Source organism: Gastrolobium bilobum, unplaced genomic scaffold (assembly GCF_033153095.1).
Source record: "Gastrolobium bilobum isolate Gb01-03AN ecotype WA unplaced genomic scaffold, APGP_CSIRO_Gbil_v1 utg776, whole genome shotgun sequence".
NCBI lineage: Eukaryota > Viridiplantae > Streptophyta > Magnoliopsida > Fabales > Fabaceae > Gastrolobium > Gastrolobium bilobum.
Window position 1 is genome coordinate 742,469 of NW_026899202.1, and position 20,732 is coordinate 763,200.

A 20,732-nucleotide genomic window follows, 5' to 3' on the forward strand; every position below is an offset into this window, starting at 1 on the left:
CATTCATTGAACACTTGTAAGGATTTAACATGACCTTGTTTTCTGACAAGTGGGCTTATGCCTTTATCAGCTAAGTTCATAACTTAGGCAATTTTTGCGTATTTCAAACCTTGTCCGAGTTGCCCCATCCTGGCTGAGTTGCAACTTGGATTGATTTTGCTTTTTTAACCCGGGCTTTTCCGAGTTATGCGTTAAGCTTTATCCGAGTTTTACCCCATACTTGTTGGTAATTTTTCAACTCAAATAAATTTACTAAACCCGTGCATCTTACGAGTTTTATATTCTTGACCTGGCCGATGTCAAAGCATTGTACGAATTCTGTTTTCTGTCATTCTCCATGACGCATGTTTGTTTTGACTTTACCGTTTTGGTAAGCCTGTATTAATAATGGATCTCGTCTTTATTGACTTAACCATTTGCTATAATTTGAATTTTGTAATTCAACTTTATCTAAGATAAAGACAACACTGTCACCTGTCCCTTTTGGTTCTTAGACCGAAATAAGGAGCATTTTGACTTGATCAGAGTCACTATGACAAATTGTACTTGTATCTCTGATTTCGTATTGATGCATCGAAAATAGACAAGGACAAATCTTTTAAAAAGAAAAAATTTCTCATTTATTGATATCAAATTGTTTGCTACATGAATTTGCCGGCATATTCAGCTTTAGTCAAATCCCTAATAGAGGAAAAAACTTCATCTAGGAAATTCTAAACAAATTGAAATATTGAAATACTTAAAAGGCGGACTCCAGATTTAGCTGTAATATATTTTCAGCTTATCCGCATTCCAAGTCTGCTTAATTTCTTTGCCTTCCACTGTTTCTAGGATATAGGCTCCTTTTCTGAGCTTTTCTCTAACTCGGTATGGTCCTTCCCAGTTTGCAGCTAACTTTCCATCTATGGCATTTTTATTTCCAATATCCGCTCTCGTGAGTACCAAATCATTTTTCTCAAAGATTCTTGGCCTCACTTTTTTGTTGTATCTAACTGCCATCTGTCGCTTGGCCATCATATCCCGGCAGTGAGCTGCAACCCGAGCTTCGTCAGCAAGGTCTAACTCGGCAATGAGTAACTTATTGTTCTGTTGCTCGCCTTGCTCGCTACTATTCATCTTCCTCCAAGAAGGTTCTCCGATTTCCATCGGGATCATGGCTTCGCAACCATATGTTAGTCGAAAAGGGGTTTCCCCTGTTGCAGTTTGGGTACTCGTTCTGTATCCCTAAAGGACAAAGTAGAGCTGCTGAACCCAGCTTTCTTCAGCATCAAACATTCATTTTTTGAGACCATCCACGATTATCTTGTTTGCTGCTTCAGCTTGTCTATTTGACTGCGGGTGCCCCACAGATGCAAAGCGATGTTTGAATTGCAAGTCTTTATCAATTGTTCGAACCTTTTATCAGCAAACTGTGTTCGATTATCAGTTACATCCTCGCCCGGTATCCCAAATCTGGAGACTATGTTCCGTTCAAAGAACCTTTGTACTCTAGCCGAGGTGATCGTGGTGACTGGTTCTGCTTCTATCCATTTTGTGAAGTAATCCACAGCTACAATCAACCACTTTAATTGTCCTTCTGCAGCTTTGAAGGGTCCCAGCAAATCCATTCCTCATTTGAAAAAGGACCATGGTGCTGAGATATATTTCAGTTCTTCAGGTTGTGAAAGAATTAGCTTGGCATGCTTCTGGCAGCTGTCACATCTCTTGACATGCTCTTTAGAGTCCGCCTCCATACTTGGCCAGTAATAACTAGCTCAGAGGTCCTTTCTAGCCAAAGCTTTGCCTCGCATGTGATGGCTGTTAATTCCATCATGCATCTCGGCCAGAACATATTTTGCTTCTTCCGAGTTCAAGCATTTCAACATGGGTACATGCAACCCCTTTCTAAACAACTGATCCTTCACAATTGTGTAGTGTGCTGCATCTCAGACTAACTTCCTGGATTCCAGTCGATCTTCTGGCAATATTCCTTTCTCAAGGTATGCCACTATGGGTTGCCTCCAGTCATTTGCCGAGGTGATAGCCATCACGCAGCTCGGCATTATTATGCTTTGTTGTACCACAGTTCTGTGGTTGCCTGAGTTTTTGGTACTTGCCAATTTAGACAAGATATCAGCCCAGCTATTTTCCCCTCGAGGAATATTAGTGACTTACACTTCATCGAAGTCGGCCATCATCTTCTGTACTTTGTTCAGGTATTTCATTAATAGAGGTCCCTTGACCTGATATTTTCCTTCTATCTGTGAAGTCACCAGCTGTGAGTCACTGAAGATTTTTACCCTCCTAGCTCCATGTTCTTTAGCCTGCATCAATCTGGCTATCAAAGCTTCATACTCTGCTTGTTTGTTCGAAGTTGGGAAGCCTAAGTTTAAGGAGTGTACAATTGTCACTCCTTCTTGGCTTTCGAGTATGATTCCTGCTCCACTTCCTTTATTGTTGGAGGATCCATCTACATAGACCTTCCATGCATCCCCAGATTCTTCACATTCCGAGTTCAATGGTGTTAGCTCCACTATGAAGTCGGCCAGAGCTTGTGACTTGATGGCCTTCCGACTTTCATATGTTATATCGTACTCACTGAGCTCAATAGCCCAATTAGTCATTCTTTCCGCCAGGTCCGGCTTGTGCAACACCTGCCGTATAGGCTGATTGATCCTGACTATTATTTGATGTCCCTGAAAATATGGCCGCAATCTTCTAGCCGTGATCAACAAAGCGAAAGACACTTTTTCTAGCTTTTGATATCTGACCTCTGCACCTAGAAAGGCTCTACTGATAAAATAAATCGACTTTTGGCCTTTATCGATTTCCTTAATCAGTACAGCACTTATTGCCTCCTCCCTCACAGCCAGATACAAGATCAGATTGTCTCATGGCTTTGGCTTTGAGAGCACTGGTGGAGTTGCTAAACATTTCTTGACTTTTTCGAGCGCAGCTTCACATTCCGGGTTCCATCCTTCCATTGCTTCCTTCTTTAATAATTTAAAGAATGGGAGGCCATTCTCAGCAGACTTTGGTAAGAATCAGGTTAATGCAGCTAATCGATCGGTTAACTGCTGAACCTCCTTCTTATTCTGTGGTACCTTCATATCAAGTACTGCCTTGCACTTGTCAGGGTTTGCTTCAATTCCTCTATTGGTTAACATGAAACCCAAAAACTTCCCAGCCAGGACTCCAAATGCACATTTTACCGGGTTTAGACGGATGCGATATTTCCTGAGCTTTTGAAATGTCTGCTCAAGATCCTGGACATGATTTGTCATATCAAACGACTTTACTATCATATCGTCAATGTATACTTCTACATTTTTGCCCAGTTGATCTTTAAATACTTTATTCATCATTCTTTGATAAGTTGACCCTGAGATTTTAAGCCCAAATGGCATCACATTATAGCAGTAGTTAGCCTTTTCAGCAATAAAGGCAGTTTTTTCTTGGTCCCCCGGGTACATTGGGATCTGGTTGTAACCAGAATATGCATCCATGAAAGACAACAATTGAAATCCAGCAGAGTTGTTTACCAGCTGGTCTGTGTTAGACATAGGATAAGAGTCTTTTGGGCATACCTTGTTCAAGTCCGTATAATAAGTACAGACTGTCCACTTCCCGTTTGGTTTTTTCACCATAACCACGTTCGCAAGCCATATTGTGTACTGTATTTCCCGAATGAACCCCGCATCTAGCAACTCCTTCACATGTTCTTCCAGTACTTGTTTCCTTTCTAGTCCCAACTTCCTTTTCTTTTAAGAAACTGTGTGGATTCGGGATAGACTGCAAGCTTGTGGCAGCAGAAAGCAGGATCTATCCCTGGGATCTCTGATGACTTCCAAGAAAATACGTTCGTGTTGCTTTTGAGGAACCCGACTAACTCTTGTTTGATTCGAGGATCTATGTCTTACCAATTCGGGTAAGTTGACCAGGTTCCTTCCCCAATGCAAGATCTTCTAATTCTCCATCAGGCTCTGGTCTCAGGATTATTTCTTCTCTCATGTCTAGTTCAACCACGTTGACCAGCTTCCTTGAGTGTTGAGGAATTGTATTCTTGCCGAGTTTATCCCCTGGATGAATCCGGGGTGGACTCGAATGTCCGCTTTCATTTTCTTTGACGGTGTCAAAATAGCATCCCCAGGACTCCTTTTGATCTCCACAAACAGTAATTTTTTCATTTTTACTGCTTACCATTTTTATCTTCTGGTGCTTTGTAGAAACCAGCATGTCCCGCTGGTGTATGGTTGGTCTTCCCAGAATTATATTATATTCTGATGGGAAATCAGCCACTATGAATTTGACCCGTTCAGATTTGAACACTTCTTTTGTTCCTAAGGTCAACCTGAGGTCTATGTAGCCTTTATATTTTCACCACCATTGTCTCACACGGAACGTCATCGTATGCACAATGAAGCCTTTACACCTCCTCCCTCGAAGCTCAGTGCAACCTAGAACAACCTTTTTGAAAAAAGAACTGCTTTTCATGATTTTGAGCATGAAGTGGAGTGATCCAGATGGAAGCGAAGGGAAAAGAGCGAAGAACAAAATCTACTGAGGAACACCCATAGGGGAAACATGTCAACATGTCTGAATGGTCAACGTGTCGAGAATGTTGACCACATGTCAGAGCGTGTCGGACATTGACACTTTAGATTTTTTGAAGTATCGGTGCTACATAGGCTGAAATTGCTTTGGAACATCTATAATCAATTCTAATCTGGACCAACACAAGCAATATCAACTAAGAGTGTTCGCGGTCTGGATTGGATCGGTTTTGAAGCAAAAATCATCTGATCTAATGCCTTTGGTTTGATCATTTAATCATCCATTCAGTTTGGATTTTTTTTATATTCGATCCAATCCAATCCAATTTTATTCTGTTTGGATTGGATCGATTTTTGATTTTTGAAAAAGCCTAAAATTTTCGTCATATAAATCACTAGCTATATCAAAATAAAGTCATTCAAAGTTACAAATAACTGGAAAATTCAAGTCTTGACACTAAAACAAGACTTAAAACTCATGAAGAGTTAAAATAGATTAATAAACAATAAAAAACTAAAATAAGATAGTTTTCTTTCAATAACATCCAAGATTCCAAGTCTACAAAATAACAAGATTCCAAGTCACCATCTTTCAAAAATAATAAATACATAATACAGTGGATCGAATTGGATTATATCAATTTTCACCAACCAAATCGAAAATCGATCCAATCCAACTAAAATATGCATTTTTTTGTTTTTCAGTTTTCGATTTTTCAATTATGTCACCATGATTTGAATCAGTTTGGATCGATTTATGAACACCCCTAATATCAATGGTGCAATCCATTTTATTGTCTAGGAAGCTTAATAAAGAAGACTTAAGGAGTTAAGAAATGTGTTCATCGTGCATATACATTTGTTGAAGAGATATAATATAAAATCATTGAAGATCCATCACTTACCAGTTTAATCTTTTGGGTAAAATGGTTGCTTATCATGATATCAGAGTCAAGATGACCATGAGGTCACAAGTTCAATCCTCATCACCCCTACTTTCTTGTGAAATTTAGTCAGCACTGTGTAGAACAAAAAAATGGGTCTTTGCAATATCCATGTTTCAAGCCGAAAGAGCTCTTGCATGAGGAAATGTGAGAGATATAATATAAAATCAGTGAAGACTCATCACTTACCAGCTTAAGCTTTTGAGTAGAAATGATTCTTTACAGCATCACAGAGTTCATAGGCATTCTCAACGACTAATGACTAAAGACAGACACATGGTTCCAGTTAGACCTAAGAAGGCTAAACCCTAAACCATTATTATATAAAGAAGGCTCAGTGCTCAGGTATAATCATCTCCTCTATTGTAACTTAAGCTCATTAATCAAATACTGATTGAGCGTCAGAGTGCCTTGTAGATATCTCTCATTATCTATTCTCTCCAAACAAAGACCTTAAGCACTGGTACAACAATTCTGTTGAAGTATCCCGCATCAAAAATTCATCTCGCTGCAGACTCATCTCAAACATCAACTGAACCAAGTTCAATCGTGTGTGATCAGATTTTAAACATATTTTATTAAAATAAATATATTATTCAAGTTCTTGAAAAACGTTTTATGGTAGTTGATCTCTGAAAGTTTGGTCTATATAAATTAGTTTTAAAAAAATTATTAGCGAGGAAAATTTCGATAATATACACTAATTATTAACAAGTTAACAATTTCCGGGACTAGTTTATAAAAATAGAAGCTTTCAGATACGTACTAAAGATACACAAATAATACTTTTTTGAGTAAATTAACTTTTGCGTCATTAACAAATATCACATGCCCAATTTAATCGTTTAGAAAAAAAAAAGTCGATTCGTGATTTTTCTGAAATTTAAAATAGACCAATACTAAACTTTTTGAGGGACTAACATGTGTCTTTTTTGAATTTCATAGGGACCACGATTGCGACTCGCTGGGTCTACTTTAAATTTCAGAGCGACCACACAAGTCAATTTTTTTAAGGGATTAAATTGGGCTCGTAATTTTTGTTGAGGATCCAAAAAGTATTTTACTCTACTTTTTTGGAACTAAATTGTATATTTATTCAATTAGTTTAATGTGGCATACCGTCCAAATAAAAAAAGGGATTATTGTTTCTTATGTTGTAGAAGATAATTTTATCTCTTACACAAATATAAAAGTATGTGTAAAGGTCATATGAACTATGAAGAGAAGGGAGAGAAAGAAAATATGAGCTCCACGTATTTTTATATGTGTGTAGGAGATAAAATTATTTTTTTACAAAATGAGAAAAACTATTCCTATAAAAAAATCCACTTTGAGAATAATGTAATTCATTCTGGATATAACAAAAAAGTTTATTAAAAAGATACCTATGATTATATTTTAAAAGTGATCTGCTTTATTAAGATATAATTTTTTTTTCTAAATTAGCTATTAAAATATGGGAAAAATGTTTGTCATTTTAAATGACACAACTTTGTGTCATTTTTAATGAAACTACGTCGTTTCGGTAAGTTTTTACATTATCTCTCCTCCATTTTCTTTTTAATTTTAATTTTATAAATTTAGAGAAAATGACAAAACACATCAAAACAACGTAGTTTCATTAAAAATGACACAAAGTTGTGTCATTTAAAATGACAAACACTAAACCCATAAAATATTATTCTAAAATACAAATAGTTTATTTAAGTTATTATTTTTTTTAAATAATAGAAAATGAACCGGAACAGTGATAAAACTGTTTCTTTATGACTGAAAGGTTATCGGTTAGAATTCAGAAAACAGTCTTTTTACAATTATTTGCAAGGATAAGAATGCGTATTAGTATTGACTTCACCCCACATTCGCTAGTCGGATTTAATTAGAGAGTGGTTTGTTACAAAATAAATCAGCTAAAATCTTAACCAAAGCAGATATTAATTGTGGCGTTGTCAATCTTAGAGCGAACTCCTTGCAAATAAGTATCATGGCTTAGTTTAAAGTTATGTTCACCATTTGGTTTATATTTTAATATAATTAATTATAAGAGAATAGATATTAAAACATAAATTTTAAAATATTGATATGAAAAAAATTATTTGTATGTAAAAATAGTATTTTAAAAGGGAAATTGAATAAATTGATTTTGTTTAAATGGTATAATATATGAAGGTTACTAAACCAACCTTCATTGTTGGATATACACCCGATATAGTTTGCCATTGGTGCATCATCTCATGGGGACACAAGTGAGAAAAGAAAATGTTGCGAAGGGTAAGAGTGGAATATGAGTCATGACGATGGCAGAATCATAGAACAAAGATAGAATTAATTTTTTTCCACCGCCAATATGTGTTTTGCCAATGTATTGGATAGTCAAACAATAATGAAAAAAAAAAAAAAAATCAAGTATTTCGTTGAGTAAACAAATGCTTGACATGCTTAAAATCTAAACGAGAAAAACACTTGGCTACATGCAGGGATGGATAAGTAAAGCCATGGTTAAGGACCAAGGTAATAAAGAAAACTTCCCTTAAAATTAATTATTTTAAGAAAAATCACGTATTGAGTGAAAATTCTTCTATCTGTTCATTACTTGCATGCAGCATGCAGGCACTGAAAGTTTAATCGGTCGTAGATAGCGACTAGCGAAGCGAGTTTACGATCAACCTTTTTTTGGGTAATGGATATATTCATATCTTAGAAAACATTAATCTGAACCCTTTGAAATGGAGTTTCTAGAATGTATCTCACCGACCTGCCATCGGTGGCATAACTAGAACCACACCCATCTCAGCTACTTCCAAAATCTAACTTTTATATTACACCAGTTGAGATATTGCAGGTTGCAATCAAATGCAATTGTTTCATAAAAGTATAATTATCCGCTTATACATTTGATTTTGTTATTTTTACACCATAACATTTTACGACATTTTTTATTATAAAAAAGTACTATATATATATATATATATATATATATTTAAATTAAATTTTTATGTTAAATATTATAAAATTAACCACAAAAGTTAGAAACACAATAATAGAATTTACATATTAAGTAATAAAAATTATAAACTTATAAAAATACACAAACTTATATTCCTAAATATGTATTTTTATATTACATCTCAGCTACTTCCAAAATCCAACTTTTATATTACACCAGTTGAGATATTGCATGTTGCAATCAAATGCGATTGTTGCATATAAGTATAATTATCCGCTTATACATTTAATTTTGTTATTTTTACAACCATAACATTTTACGACTTTTTTTATTATAAAAAAGTATTATATATATTTTTTTAAAAAAGTTAAATATTATAAAATTAACCACAAAAGTTAGAAATACAATAACAGAAATTACATATTAAGTAACAAATATTGTAAACTCATAAAAATACACAAACTTATATTACTAAATATGTAATCATAAAAGGTTAGTATACAATATTTTAAAAAATGAATATCAAAATGAACTCCTAAATTCATAACTTTTATATTTGAGAAAATAAATAAATAAAGATAGTGGGTTGAAATGTATATTTTTTGAATTTTATTATTACAAAAATATAAAAATGGTATAATAAAAATATTAACAATGTTATTGTAATGTATAGATATATGAGTTCGCTTTTTCTGCAGTTACTGCAGATAAATTATCTGCAGTAAGCTAATACGACGTCGTTTTGGGGCGAAAATCATGGTATTTTTGTAATTTTAATTTATTTCAGGGTCATAATAGTCTTTATATTTATAATTTTTTAAGATTTTAATACCAAAATGACGTCGTTTTGAGAATAAATGCAGATAACTTATCTGCATTAACTGCAGAAACATTTTTCCCTATATATATATAGGGCTTATCATTTCTCAAGCTGCTTGAGACAATGTTATCTTCGGCTACAAAATCATAACCGTACAAAGATTTATTAATGGTGATAAAGGAAGAGAGAGAAAAAGGGAATCATAACCATTCAAAGGTAAATCAATTAATATAAGAAAATAAATAAACAAAACGACGTAGTTTTAGAGTGGCCGGAGATAACATTGTCTCAAGCAACTTGAGAAATATTTTTCCCATATATATATATATATATATATGCAACCCGTTTTGATGGAGAAAAATGGTTCCACATATATGTAAATGGTTTGATGTTTCTTATGTTGTAGAAGATGAAATTATCTGTTACACATCTATAAAAGTGTATAAGGTTCATCTGAAAAGAAGAATGAGAAAAAGAAAACATGAACCCACATACTTTTATGTATGTGTATGAGATAAAATAATCTCCAATAACATGAGACGTTAAACCCACTTGCAAATGACTAACCCGTTAAATTGCATTGATTGCAACCACATTTCACTAATAAGCAAAGGAATGTTAATTCATACATTTAGTGCTCATTAACGCAACATTGTTTTTTCTTTGGTAGGTAGAGAGTGATTTCTTATTATAAATTTAAGACTAAAGAAATCTGCATTTCATAAATGATCCTTTAATTAAGGAGGGGTTAAGAAAATAGCTAGCAACAAAAAATGGAGGTGCTAAGGGTGCAAACCATAGCTTCCGAGTCCAAAGATGCTGTTATCCCTGCCATGTTTGTTAGGCCAGAGACAGAGCAACCAGGAATCACAACCGTTCATGGGGTGAAACTTGGGGTTCCCATTATTGATTTCAGTAATCTAGATGAAGGAAAAGTCATGCGTGAGATTATGGAGGCAAGTAGGGATTGGGGAATGTTCCAAATTGTGAACCATGAGATACCTAGCCAAGTTATAAGCAAATTGCAAACTGTAGGTAAAGAGTTCTTTGACCTACCACAAGAAGAAAAAGAGCTATATGCTATGCCTGCAGGGTCTGATTCTATAGAAGGTTATGGCACAAAGCTTCAGAAAGAGGTGAATGACAAGAAAGGCTGGGTGGACCATTTATTTCACATTATATGGCCACCTTCTGCCATTCACTACCGTTTCTGGCCTAAGAATCCTCCTTCTTACAGGTTAGTTTGATGAATATTAATGTCATTTGTCTTCTTCTTCTTAGAAACCTTCCTATTTTGACGTGCATACAATGCATAGACTCATGATTAGAGCCCGCAAAACGGGCTCGGCTCGGCAGGTCAATTCACCCAACCCGCTAAACGGAGCGGGTTGGACTGAATTTTTCAACCCATTTCAAAAGCGGGGCGGAGCGGGACGGGACGGGTTCATTTTTTGACAGGTTGATGGCGGGCATAGGCAGGCCGAAACGGATCAGTGTAAAATAGGCTCGGGCTGGCGGGCCAACTCACCCAACCCGCCAAACGAGCGGGGCGGGCTGAGTTTTTGAGCCCACTTTCAAAAGCGAGACGAGACAGATTGACTCATTTTTTGGCGGAGTAGGGCGGGGCGGGGCGGGCCGCCCACTTTGCCACCTCTACTCATGACTATCGCCATTTTTTGGTCGAAGCATGATATATATGATATTTATTGCCATTGATTTTGTTTCTTGTCCATCATGGCTACTGTTCACCATTGTGTTATTTTTAAGGGGGTTAACACAACCTGAAGGGACTTTTTTACCGATTTGAAATAAAATGAATAAATAAAAAATGGCATTATTTGTTAGGAGATATAATAATCATTAATTTATAGCTCTAGCTATTGACATAAGCTCTCGTAGAGTTGGTTGTATGACTAGAGTCTATTACCAAGTAATATAGAGTTCAATCCTTTACGTCTCTCCATGTTTAAAAAAAAAAAAAAAAAGGGTCTCGAGGAGATGCTTTGAGAGACATAATAAAAAGCATTAAAATCATTACAGTTTGGAATGCAACAGATCATCATGGCTCAGATTTACCTCTTGTAGTATAGATCAGCGCAAAACCTCCTTGTATTTGATTTCTCTTCACGAACTGCTCTTCTCTGCGTCGCAGCACAAACAATCTCCTCGAGGCTGGCTGGTGTGGTAGCAGATCTTCTGGACTATCTCTCAAAGGGGAATGGGGAGGTAGTGTGGCACTTTCTCACTCTCAGGGAGATGACCTTACCTCAGCCTACGCAATAGAACAAATGAGGTTGATGGCTGAAAGAGAAGAATATATATGGTTTCCAAGAAATCTCAGTCCTAGTGTGCTTGGGCTTTAAGCTTCTTGAGTTTTACTTACATACTAAGCCCAATTGGACTTTAAGTGAAAGAGCATAAACCCAACAATCTCTCATTTGTTCTTGAATATAAACTTGAGCCCAAAGCCGAAGACCATGTAACTCATTATTCAATTATCTATTTATAATAAACTGAGGATTAAAAGCAATTATATAACTATAGTTAACTGAGATTTGATATTTTATGACAGAAAAACAACCTTAATCAAATCTCTCCTTGATCTTTTCAATGTGAATGTTAACTCACACTAGTATTTTACAATGATTTGGACAAAATCATTTCATAAAATATTGCAGTCTTAGTAAAGCACCCAACTTTATTTAACAGTTGTGAACCAATTCATTAATCGTGAGAACCTATGATCACATCCTCCACGAACATATCCAAATGATCATACACTCCACAATTGATCTGGACCTTAATGTTTGTAAATTGTGTGCACAAAATAATGAATAGTACCTTATTTGTAAAGTTCATAAAATGATTACATTATTTAATTATCTTACTCCAAGAGCACAATGAACACAATATCTCCCACTCGCCTAATACAAGTCTGTGATCCTTCTAAGACCCAAAGAAGTAACATGCCTCTCAAATATAAGTTCAGGCAAAGTCTTAGTAACTGGGTCTGCAAGATCCACCTCTTAGTGTGAACCTCATAGCTCAAGTACGATTTTCTTGAGTCAATATTCACTTGAAAAATTGAATCTTGAAAACTTAGCTTTTCAAGACCCCCACTAGAATATATCAGCATATAATCTCTTGACCTCTGAAGATACTTGAGTATATGCTTAACATCAATCTAGAGTTCCTCTAGGATTAGAATGATATTGTCTCACTACTCTCACTGCGTGACAGATGTCTGGTTTAATTCACAACATGGTATACATGAGACTATCTATTGCCAAAGCATAAAGTATCCTACTCATGCATTCTTCCTACTCAAGATTCTTTAGAGGTTACTCCTAGGGAAGATGAATTGCACATCTGAGAGATATTATTCCCCTCTCATAATTTCTCATGTTGAATTTTGACAAGAGTTTTGTCAATATAAGCAGCCTAAGGTGATGCCAACAACTTTATGCTTGACATTACCTCCTTGGGAAGATGAATTGCATATCTGAGAGATATTATTCCCCTCTCATAATTTCTCATGTTGAATTTTGACAAGAGTTTTGTCAATATAAGCAGCCTAAGGTGATACCAACAACTTATTCTTCCGGTCTCGTAAGAGTTTTATACCAAGAATATAATTGGTTTCCCTAGAACTTTCATATAAATTTTTTACTCAGTCAACTCTTTATGCTTGACATTACCTCCACGTTATTTCCAATAAGGAATATATCATCTACATAAAGTATCAGAAAAGCTATTGCCTCCCCTTGGATCCTTTACATACAAATACACACGATTCATTACGGTTTTCTCAAAACCAATTTTTTTTATAATATGATCAAAACTAATGTTCCATGACCTGGATGCTTGCTTAAGTCCATAAAATGGACTTTCAAAACTTGCGTACCGTGTATACCTACCCATTAGTTATAAACCCTTTTTGGTTATTGCATGTAGATATCATCTTCGAAATTTTCATTCAAAAAGGTTATTTTGATATTTATCTCCTAAAATAAAATCTCACAATTGAGACTTGTAGTAACAACTAAGAGAATCTGAAAAAACTCAAGCATGAAATTTGGCAAAGTTTTTTCTCTTAATCCACACCCTCTCTTAGGTGTGATCTTTTGCCTCCAAACTAATTTTGAAAGTTTTCACCTTCCTCTTTAACCTCTCTTTGTCTGGTAGGTCTACATACACCTAGTGGGCCTTACCCTTCTTGGTGCCTTTACTAAAAACTGAATCACCAAACATAGTTGAAATACAAGTATTCCTCATTATGGTTCATAGCTTTGAGCAACACTTGATCAACAATATCTTCTAGTGTATTATTGTAACTAGTGATATCAATGTCACTCAATAAGAGAAAACTTACGGGTTAACAAGATTCTCTCCCACTACGAATATGTCATACTAGACCTTGTGCATTTACAGGTAGATCCAAGTTTAGGACAGATGGCGGACCTTCAATTTCTTAATGATTCACATATTTCGTGTTAACAAATCCTTGATATTTCTCTTCTATGTGTAGTACTAATATTTCTACTATTTCCTCTTGTATATTATTATATTAAATTTTCAAATATGGTTCCCGTGTTTGTTCACCTAGAGGAATTTTTTCTTCTCTTTGAACAATCAAGGGAACAGAAGATAGAGCTTCTAGATATCCTAGAAATTCTTGATCTAAGTCTCATCAAGAATAACATTACTTATGGGCTTATGATTTTCCAAGACCTCCTCTAAGAAAGTCACGTGAATGCCCACTAAGACCATCTTATCATTTGGACTAAATAAGATCCAATCCCAGGTTCTCTCAGGGTAGCCAAAAGATGTGCACACTTCCGTACAATATTCTATCTTCTTTGACCACTATTGTAAGACGTGTGCCGGAGCACTGTTAAGTGTAAATTGTATAATGTCTTTAGGGTCAAAAATATTGTTGAATATGGTTAAAGACATAGTATATATTATCTAATGCAAAAGAATTCAGAGTTTTCGTTCTTGGTAAGTGTTGTGTATTTAGCAAGTGTACTAGTCACACAAGTAATAAAATGAAGAGTAAAGATCGTTCCCACGAGGATTTGGATTCAAACACCGACTAACCATATATACTTCAGTTGAATCAAACAAAAGATTATTAGTTGCATTGATTTCTTGTCACCAGAAATTAAATTAAATGAAAGTAAAACTTGATAAACAAATAAAATGTGAATTATACGTTAAACAAGTAGTCAGTCATCAATTTCCCTCAAGCATGAACTTATGTATGAATCAATTCCTACAATGAATTATCTACTATGAGATGTTAATCAACTTTTTTCTTATCATCAAGATGTAATCCCTTACTACCTTGATTGATACATTAATCAGAAACTCCAATCCCTTGGTGATTCCCTTCTTAATACATGCATTAAATACTAAGATCTTAAGATCACATCAGAATCCTAGCATCAATCCCTTGACTACTAGAACACTAATGATGAAGTTGTCAATTACAGAAACAATGTAAACACCCATGTTCTACACTATTCCCTTGATAGAAAGAATCAATAAAGACAACTTCATATCATCACATAATAGATAAACAGAATATTCAATTAACCATTCATAAATTCACACTTGAGTTCCATTGAATCAGACTACAAAGGACTCTACTCAGACATAATGAAAATATAAACAAGAGAAGAAGAAATATCAAACTCCATTGTCATGATGGTTGAGTCTTCAATCTTCAATTACAATTACATAAAGATGTACTAACTATTACAAAAAACTAATCCTAAAGAATTTGGAAAGTCAGAGAAAGTGAAGAGTCAAATCAGAGGATCTGAATAGGATATTGAAAAAATGAAGCCACTTGCCCTTTTATAGAGTCACCAAATACAACTGAATAACAGCCAAAAACTGACTTGGGCGCTAAAATGTTCTCTGTTGGATGTTTTAGCGCTCAACTTTGACGGATGCTCAACTGCTTTTAACTGTCTTTAGCGCTAAAACATTCTCCTTGAACGTTTTAGCGCTCAAGACTAGAACATTTTTGCACATCAGAATGCTAAAACCTTTGCATTGGACGTTTTGGCGCTCGACACCAGCAACTTTTGGCTTCTTTATGCAGCAGCGCGCTAAAACGTTCTCCGTGGACATTTTAGCACGCAACACTTGGCAATTTCCACTCTTCAGAATCTTCTTCCTTCTCTCATTTGCTTCTTTGAGCTTCATTTCCCTACAAAACAATGTAGATTTCAACAAAGCTTTTAGAACTTGTACTTTAGGGCTTTCTAGGATATTAACCTCTTTTCCATCCATTTAATCACACAAACTGATACTAATTCATGCTTAAAAACCTGATGAACTAGGAGTTTATCACAATTCCCAGATTTGGACATTGTTGTCCTCAGTAATGAACTTACAACAGAGAAGGATTTAAGATTCTTTACAGATGAAACTCATGAAGATGGACTTCAATTAACAACAGATCACATTTCATGATACAAGCTTATAACCATGCAATCTCTTATCTCCTATGATTTGCCCAACATCATATGTGACTTTTCAACAGATCAGTAAAGATGATATATATAGAGATTTCCAAACAACAACACCCCATCACTAGGAACTTCTCAAAAATTGTGAGAATTTAACTCTCTTGCACACTAGTGTTTAAGGATGCACTTATCACTCACTCTTCACTGCACTCAAACTGCCATAGGCTTGCCCATCTTCTCACTTTCCACAGTAACAATGATCTATAAGGCAGATCGAAAAGGTCTTGGTGTGATTAGTAATAAGGCTTGGTATGTGGCTTGACTAGAGGTAAGGATTTATGCTAAAGGGGAAGTTCAGATCAAATGAATCAGATTTAGATAAGATAAGAGATCACAGTATTTATCAAATTCTTCCTAATTCCCGCAACTTTCTTCATTTTCATTCCTTGTGCTTTTCTTTTTAACCTTTCTTCCTCCTTTTCTTCCTGACACTCTGTGTCTTTAACATTTTTTTCTTTGTCTTCTTTCTTTTCTTTTCAGACACTTTGTGTCTTTAATACTTCCCTCTGTCTCTTCTACACACTTTGTGTCTCATACCTTTTCCTTTCTTTTCCTTTCTTCTTTCCTATATTTCCAACACTTGTGCATTCACTTATTGCAGAAAACACTTTCCTCCCCACAGAACACTCCATCCATTATCACTTATCTGAAACTTTTAATCTGAAGGATTGGAATAAATGTGGTTCTTGGTTTTATAGACAACAGGTTAGGCTCAAGAGTTTCATGCAATGTACACATTAAGGGTTGGCCATTTGACTTTTTGGTTCAAAAAGGAAATGCCTCAATCATTTCTACCCTACACATCATCAACCATTTCAAAAAATAAACAAGGCAAGTTCTAGAGTTACTCATGCAGTGAAGTGCTCTCTGAATAAATTTTTTTGTATAGACTCAATTTTCTCACAGTTCAGAGTGCATGCTTGACTTTCTCTTTATGCATCAAAACTAATGTTTCTACTCTTACACATTGAATGAGTCATGCAATCATTTCATTTACTCAACATGCAAGGCATAAGATTGTATCCTTAATTTGATCAATCATCTAAATTTCTGATCAGTCAAATCCTTATGGAATTCCATATTAAAACTGAAATCCAAATTCTGAATCACAACTAACATCTAAATTACACTAAAATCTAATTCACAGAAAATTTAGAAAAGAAAAGAGATTGATATGTTTCTCTGTTTTGGGTCATCAATTTGTGTGACATCTCCATGAAGTTCGCATGCCATTCAATCACACCCCAATTCCCAGATTTAAACGTTGTTGTCCCCAGGAACTATTTTAAATCTAAAACAACAATTGATCACTGAAACACATTCACATATAACTCAATAACATCAGTACTATCACAATGTGCATCAGTCAAAACAGTAAATATCTCAATGTACTAAACCAAATTACATAAGAAAACTAATAACAAAATGGAACCAATGTAAACCAAAATAAAACAATAAAAACAGAAATATAATAAAATCAAGAGTCTATGTGAGACTTCGAATCCTCCTCATCAGAGGCAAGAAGATCTAATCCCGGGTCATCAGCAGGTAGTGGAGTGTACTCATCATCAGCAACCTGGTCCTCATCCATAGCGGAAGCATCTCCAACAGTCTGATCAGCAGCAGTCTGGGCCTCAGTAGTGGCATCAACAGTCTCTCCCTCAGTAGGCTGAGCAGCAGCAGCCAAAGTACCAGCACCCATGGCAGCCACCGCAGCCTCATACTCCTCAGCACGTTCCTCAAAAAATGCTGTGGTAGCTTCCTCGAAGGCATCCTCCTCATCCGAATGAGGATACTCTGCAGGCTGATATGCCACCGGCTCTATACCCTGAGCCTCACACAGGGCTGTCAACATCCGGAACATCTGGGTCTGAAATGTCTGCTTGCCCGTCTGCATGAACTTGAGACGGCACGTAAGAACCCCAGACGAACCTCAGTGTTAACCAGCCACTGTTCCCCAGATCGCTGCTGCCTTTCTTTTGCAGATTCTGCTTTACTCATATTCTTCCTGCCTGGTGTCAGAGTTGTGGCTTCTCCTCCTCCTATCTGAAGCTGGTTCCTGATGAGCTTTGCATCAATGGCAGGGTGCAACTTGACCTACACCCCATTATCAGTAACATCAACACCAGCTCTCAGACACAGATGCTGGATCAAGGAACTATGACCCAAAGCAGCAGAACTGCTATCAGAATGAGCCATGTCATAGATGTTGTCCTGAAGAATGATGGGAAACTCCACTTTCTTCCCGGTCATGATCGTGTAGATCAGCACATCCCTCATCAGAATTACCTCCGCCTGGTTGGAGGAAGGCATAACATTAGAGACCACAAAATGGAACCAGACCCTGGCCTTTCCATTCAGTTACCTCAACCAAAGCAACTTAGGATTCACCTCATCCCTTGTCATCTTCCATTTTTCATTTGGCTTTGCAATGGTGTGCAACACAGGCTCAGCTGCTCCCAACTTGGTCCAACTCTCAAAATCTGGGCTGCTTCGCCTTGGAGGAATGTCTACCTTTTGCCAATTCCTCTTGAACTCACAACTTTAGTTCTGGACGTAGTCACAGTGTCGGATTTTCAGAAGCTTCTGAATAATGTGGGCATCATATTTCACTTTCTTCCCTCTCACCCAACTAACAAAATGCCTCTGGCCACCTTCATCTTCATTGTAGGCATTAGCATAGAATTCCCTGCATATGGCCTGGCTGCTGTCGTCCAGAATGTCACCAAAAGTCTCCCAATCCCTCTTCCTCAGCTGGGCCTGAAATTCTGGATACTCATCTTTGTCCAGGACAAATTTCCTTTCCCGGACAAAGGGTCTAGAAGAGGTCTTGATGTTGAACCTGACCTCATGAGCAGCACTCTTCCACAGTCGGGTATCAAAAGCAGGTGGAGGTGGTGTAGGCTCTGATGCCTGAGACACCCTGAACCTCTCCTTGCCAGTTTTCTTTGGTGGTGGGGTAGACATGATCCTGAAATATCAAAGAATAAGTCAGTATATCTTTCAAAACATTCGAGAGCTCATGGATCCAATTCCCAGATTTAATTTTGAAGAAGTGGTTCAATTAGATCCAAAATCAAGCAAGTAAACACCCCTCACAATGTCAAACTAGCAGACTAAATAATGCATGCAACAGGGCCTAGGCGCTAAAACATTCACACTGAACGTTTTAGCGTCCTGGCCTTATGCGTGTTAGAAAATGGTCGAGCGCTAAAACGTGGAGTGACCAGCGTTTTAGCGCCCTGGCTTTTCTGGGTCAGCCATTTTGTCGAACACCTTGTGTGTGTGTGTGTGCACATGCATTGTGTGCAAAACGAATTGGAAGCCCTCTCTACCCCCAAAAATGGAAAATCAGCAGCATCCCACATATATGAACATACATATAACAATTAAAAACATTGAAGCACATTGATAGTTCATGGGAGGAAAGCGTTGGAAACCCTAGATGATATGACAAAAATACAAAAATAATACAAAAAAAAAATTGAAAAGAGAAGAGATTATGATTACATACCTTGATGTTGAGAGGAACAAGTGAGTGTAGAAGAGAAAAGGAGAGATTCGACAATATCAAGAGGGGAGAATGAATGAAGTATGGAGAGAGGGAATATGTGAAAGTGATGGAGAAGTGAGGGAAAAACCGTGTATTTCAAAATAAGTGACGAGGCGCTAAAACGTTGAAACCAAACGTTTTAGCGCCCAAGACCAGAAAAATGTGCACACGTCTATGTGCAGCACCACGCTAAAATGGTAACTAAGAATGTTTTAGCGCTCTGGGCCAGAGTGCTTGCATTCTGATGCATCGGGGAACGCTGAAACGGTCAGTCAGAACGTTTTAGCGCTCTGGGCCAGAGTTTTGCATTGTGATACAACTCTAGACCGCTAAAACGTCCAGAATAGAAGTTTTAGCGCCCAGCACTTGTCAATTTTGTTCAAAAATTTTCTACAAACTTTTCCTCTTCTCTATTTTTTTTATATATGTTATTAACACTAATTATTACATACATGGTATAGTGGGTTGCCTCCCACTCAGTGCTTGTTTAACGTCATGAGCCCGACGGTTCTTATCTAGTTTACCTCCAACAGAGCAACTGTAATAAGCTGCTTGTCCACTGCACTTCCAATGTATAATTTCAGTCTCTGACCGTTGACAGTAAAACTTCGGTTAGAATCCCAAGAACAAATTTCTACCGCTCCATAAGACTTCATGTCCTTAACTACAAATGGTCCAGACCATCTGGACTTCAACTTTCCTGGAAACAATTTCAACCTGGAGTTGAATAACAGAACTTGATCGCCCACCATGAAATCCCTGGGTGTGATCTTCCTGTCATGCCATAGCTTGGTCTTTTCCTTGTATAAGCTTTCATATGCAGAAAGACGAAATTCATCCAGTTCATCCAATTGCAGTAACTTTTCTCACCTGCTGCTTTTGAGTCAAAGTTTAAAAACTTAAAAGCCCACAATGATCTATGCTCCAATCCCATAGGCAAATGACATGCTTTCCCAAACAACAACTGAAATGGAGACATTCCAATAGGAGTTTTGAATGCTGTCCGATACGCCCACAAAGTGTCATCAAGTTTCTTGAACCATTGAGTCCTAACACTTCCAACAGTCTTTTCCAGTATTCGTTTAAGTTCCCTGTTAGAAATCTCAAAATGTTGCAAGGACAGCCTCTACCAACCTGTTGTCAAAATGTGTTCCCCCATCACTGATTATGGATCTTGGGACTCCAAATCTCACAAAGATGTTCTTTTTCAGAAATGCAATCACGACCCGAGAATCATTGGTTTGTGTGGCTATTGCTTCAACCCATTTCGACACATAATCAACTGCCACCAGGATATACTTGTTTGCGTAGGAAGAGGGAAAATGTCCCATGAAATCCATACCCCAAACCTCAAAGATCTCCACCTCCAGTATATTATTCAAAGGCATTTCATG

At 36.6% G+C, this 20,732-nt stretch overlaps 1 protein-coding gene across 1 annotated transcript; it reads left to right on the forward strand.

Moving 5' to 3' along the window:
* The first annotated feature begins 10,016 nt into the window (after positions 1-10,016).
* LOC133288243 (flavonol synthase/flavanone 3-hydroxylase-like) lies at positions 10,017-11,606 on the forward strand. Its single transcript, XM_061485959.1, has 2 exons — positions 10,017-10,480; positions 11,396-11,606. The coding sequence occupies exons 1-2, from the start codon at positions 10,017-10,019 to the stop codon at positions 11,604-11,606; spliced, it is 675 nt and encodes a 224-aa protein (XP_061341943.1).
* The last annotated feature ends 9,126 nt before the right edge of the window (positions 11,607-20,732 follow it).

Excerpts from the sequence above, each read along its gene's own strand:
- LOC133288243 (XM_061485959.1), top strand. The coding sequence starts at position 10,017 with ATGGAGGTGCTAAGGGTGCAAACCATAGCTTCCGAGTCCAAAGATGCT. Across the intron at positions 10,481-11,395 it reads AAGAATCCTCCTTCTTACAG|CACAAACAATCTCCTCGAGG; the intron begins GTTAGTTTGATG and ends TCTGCGTCGCAG.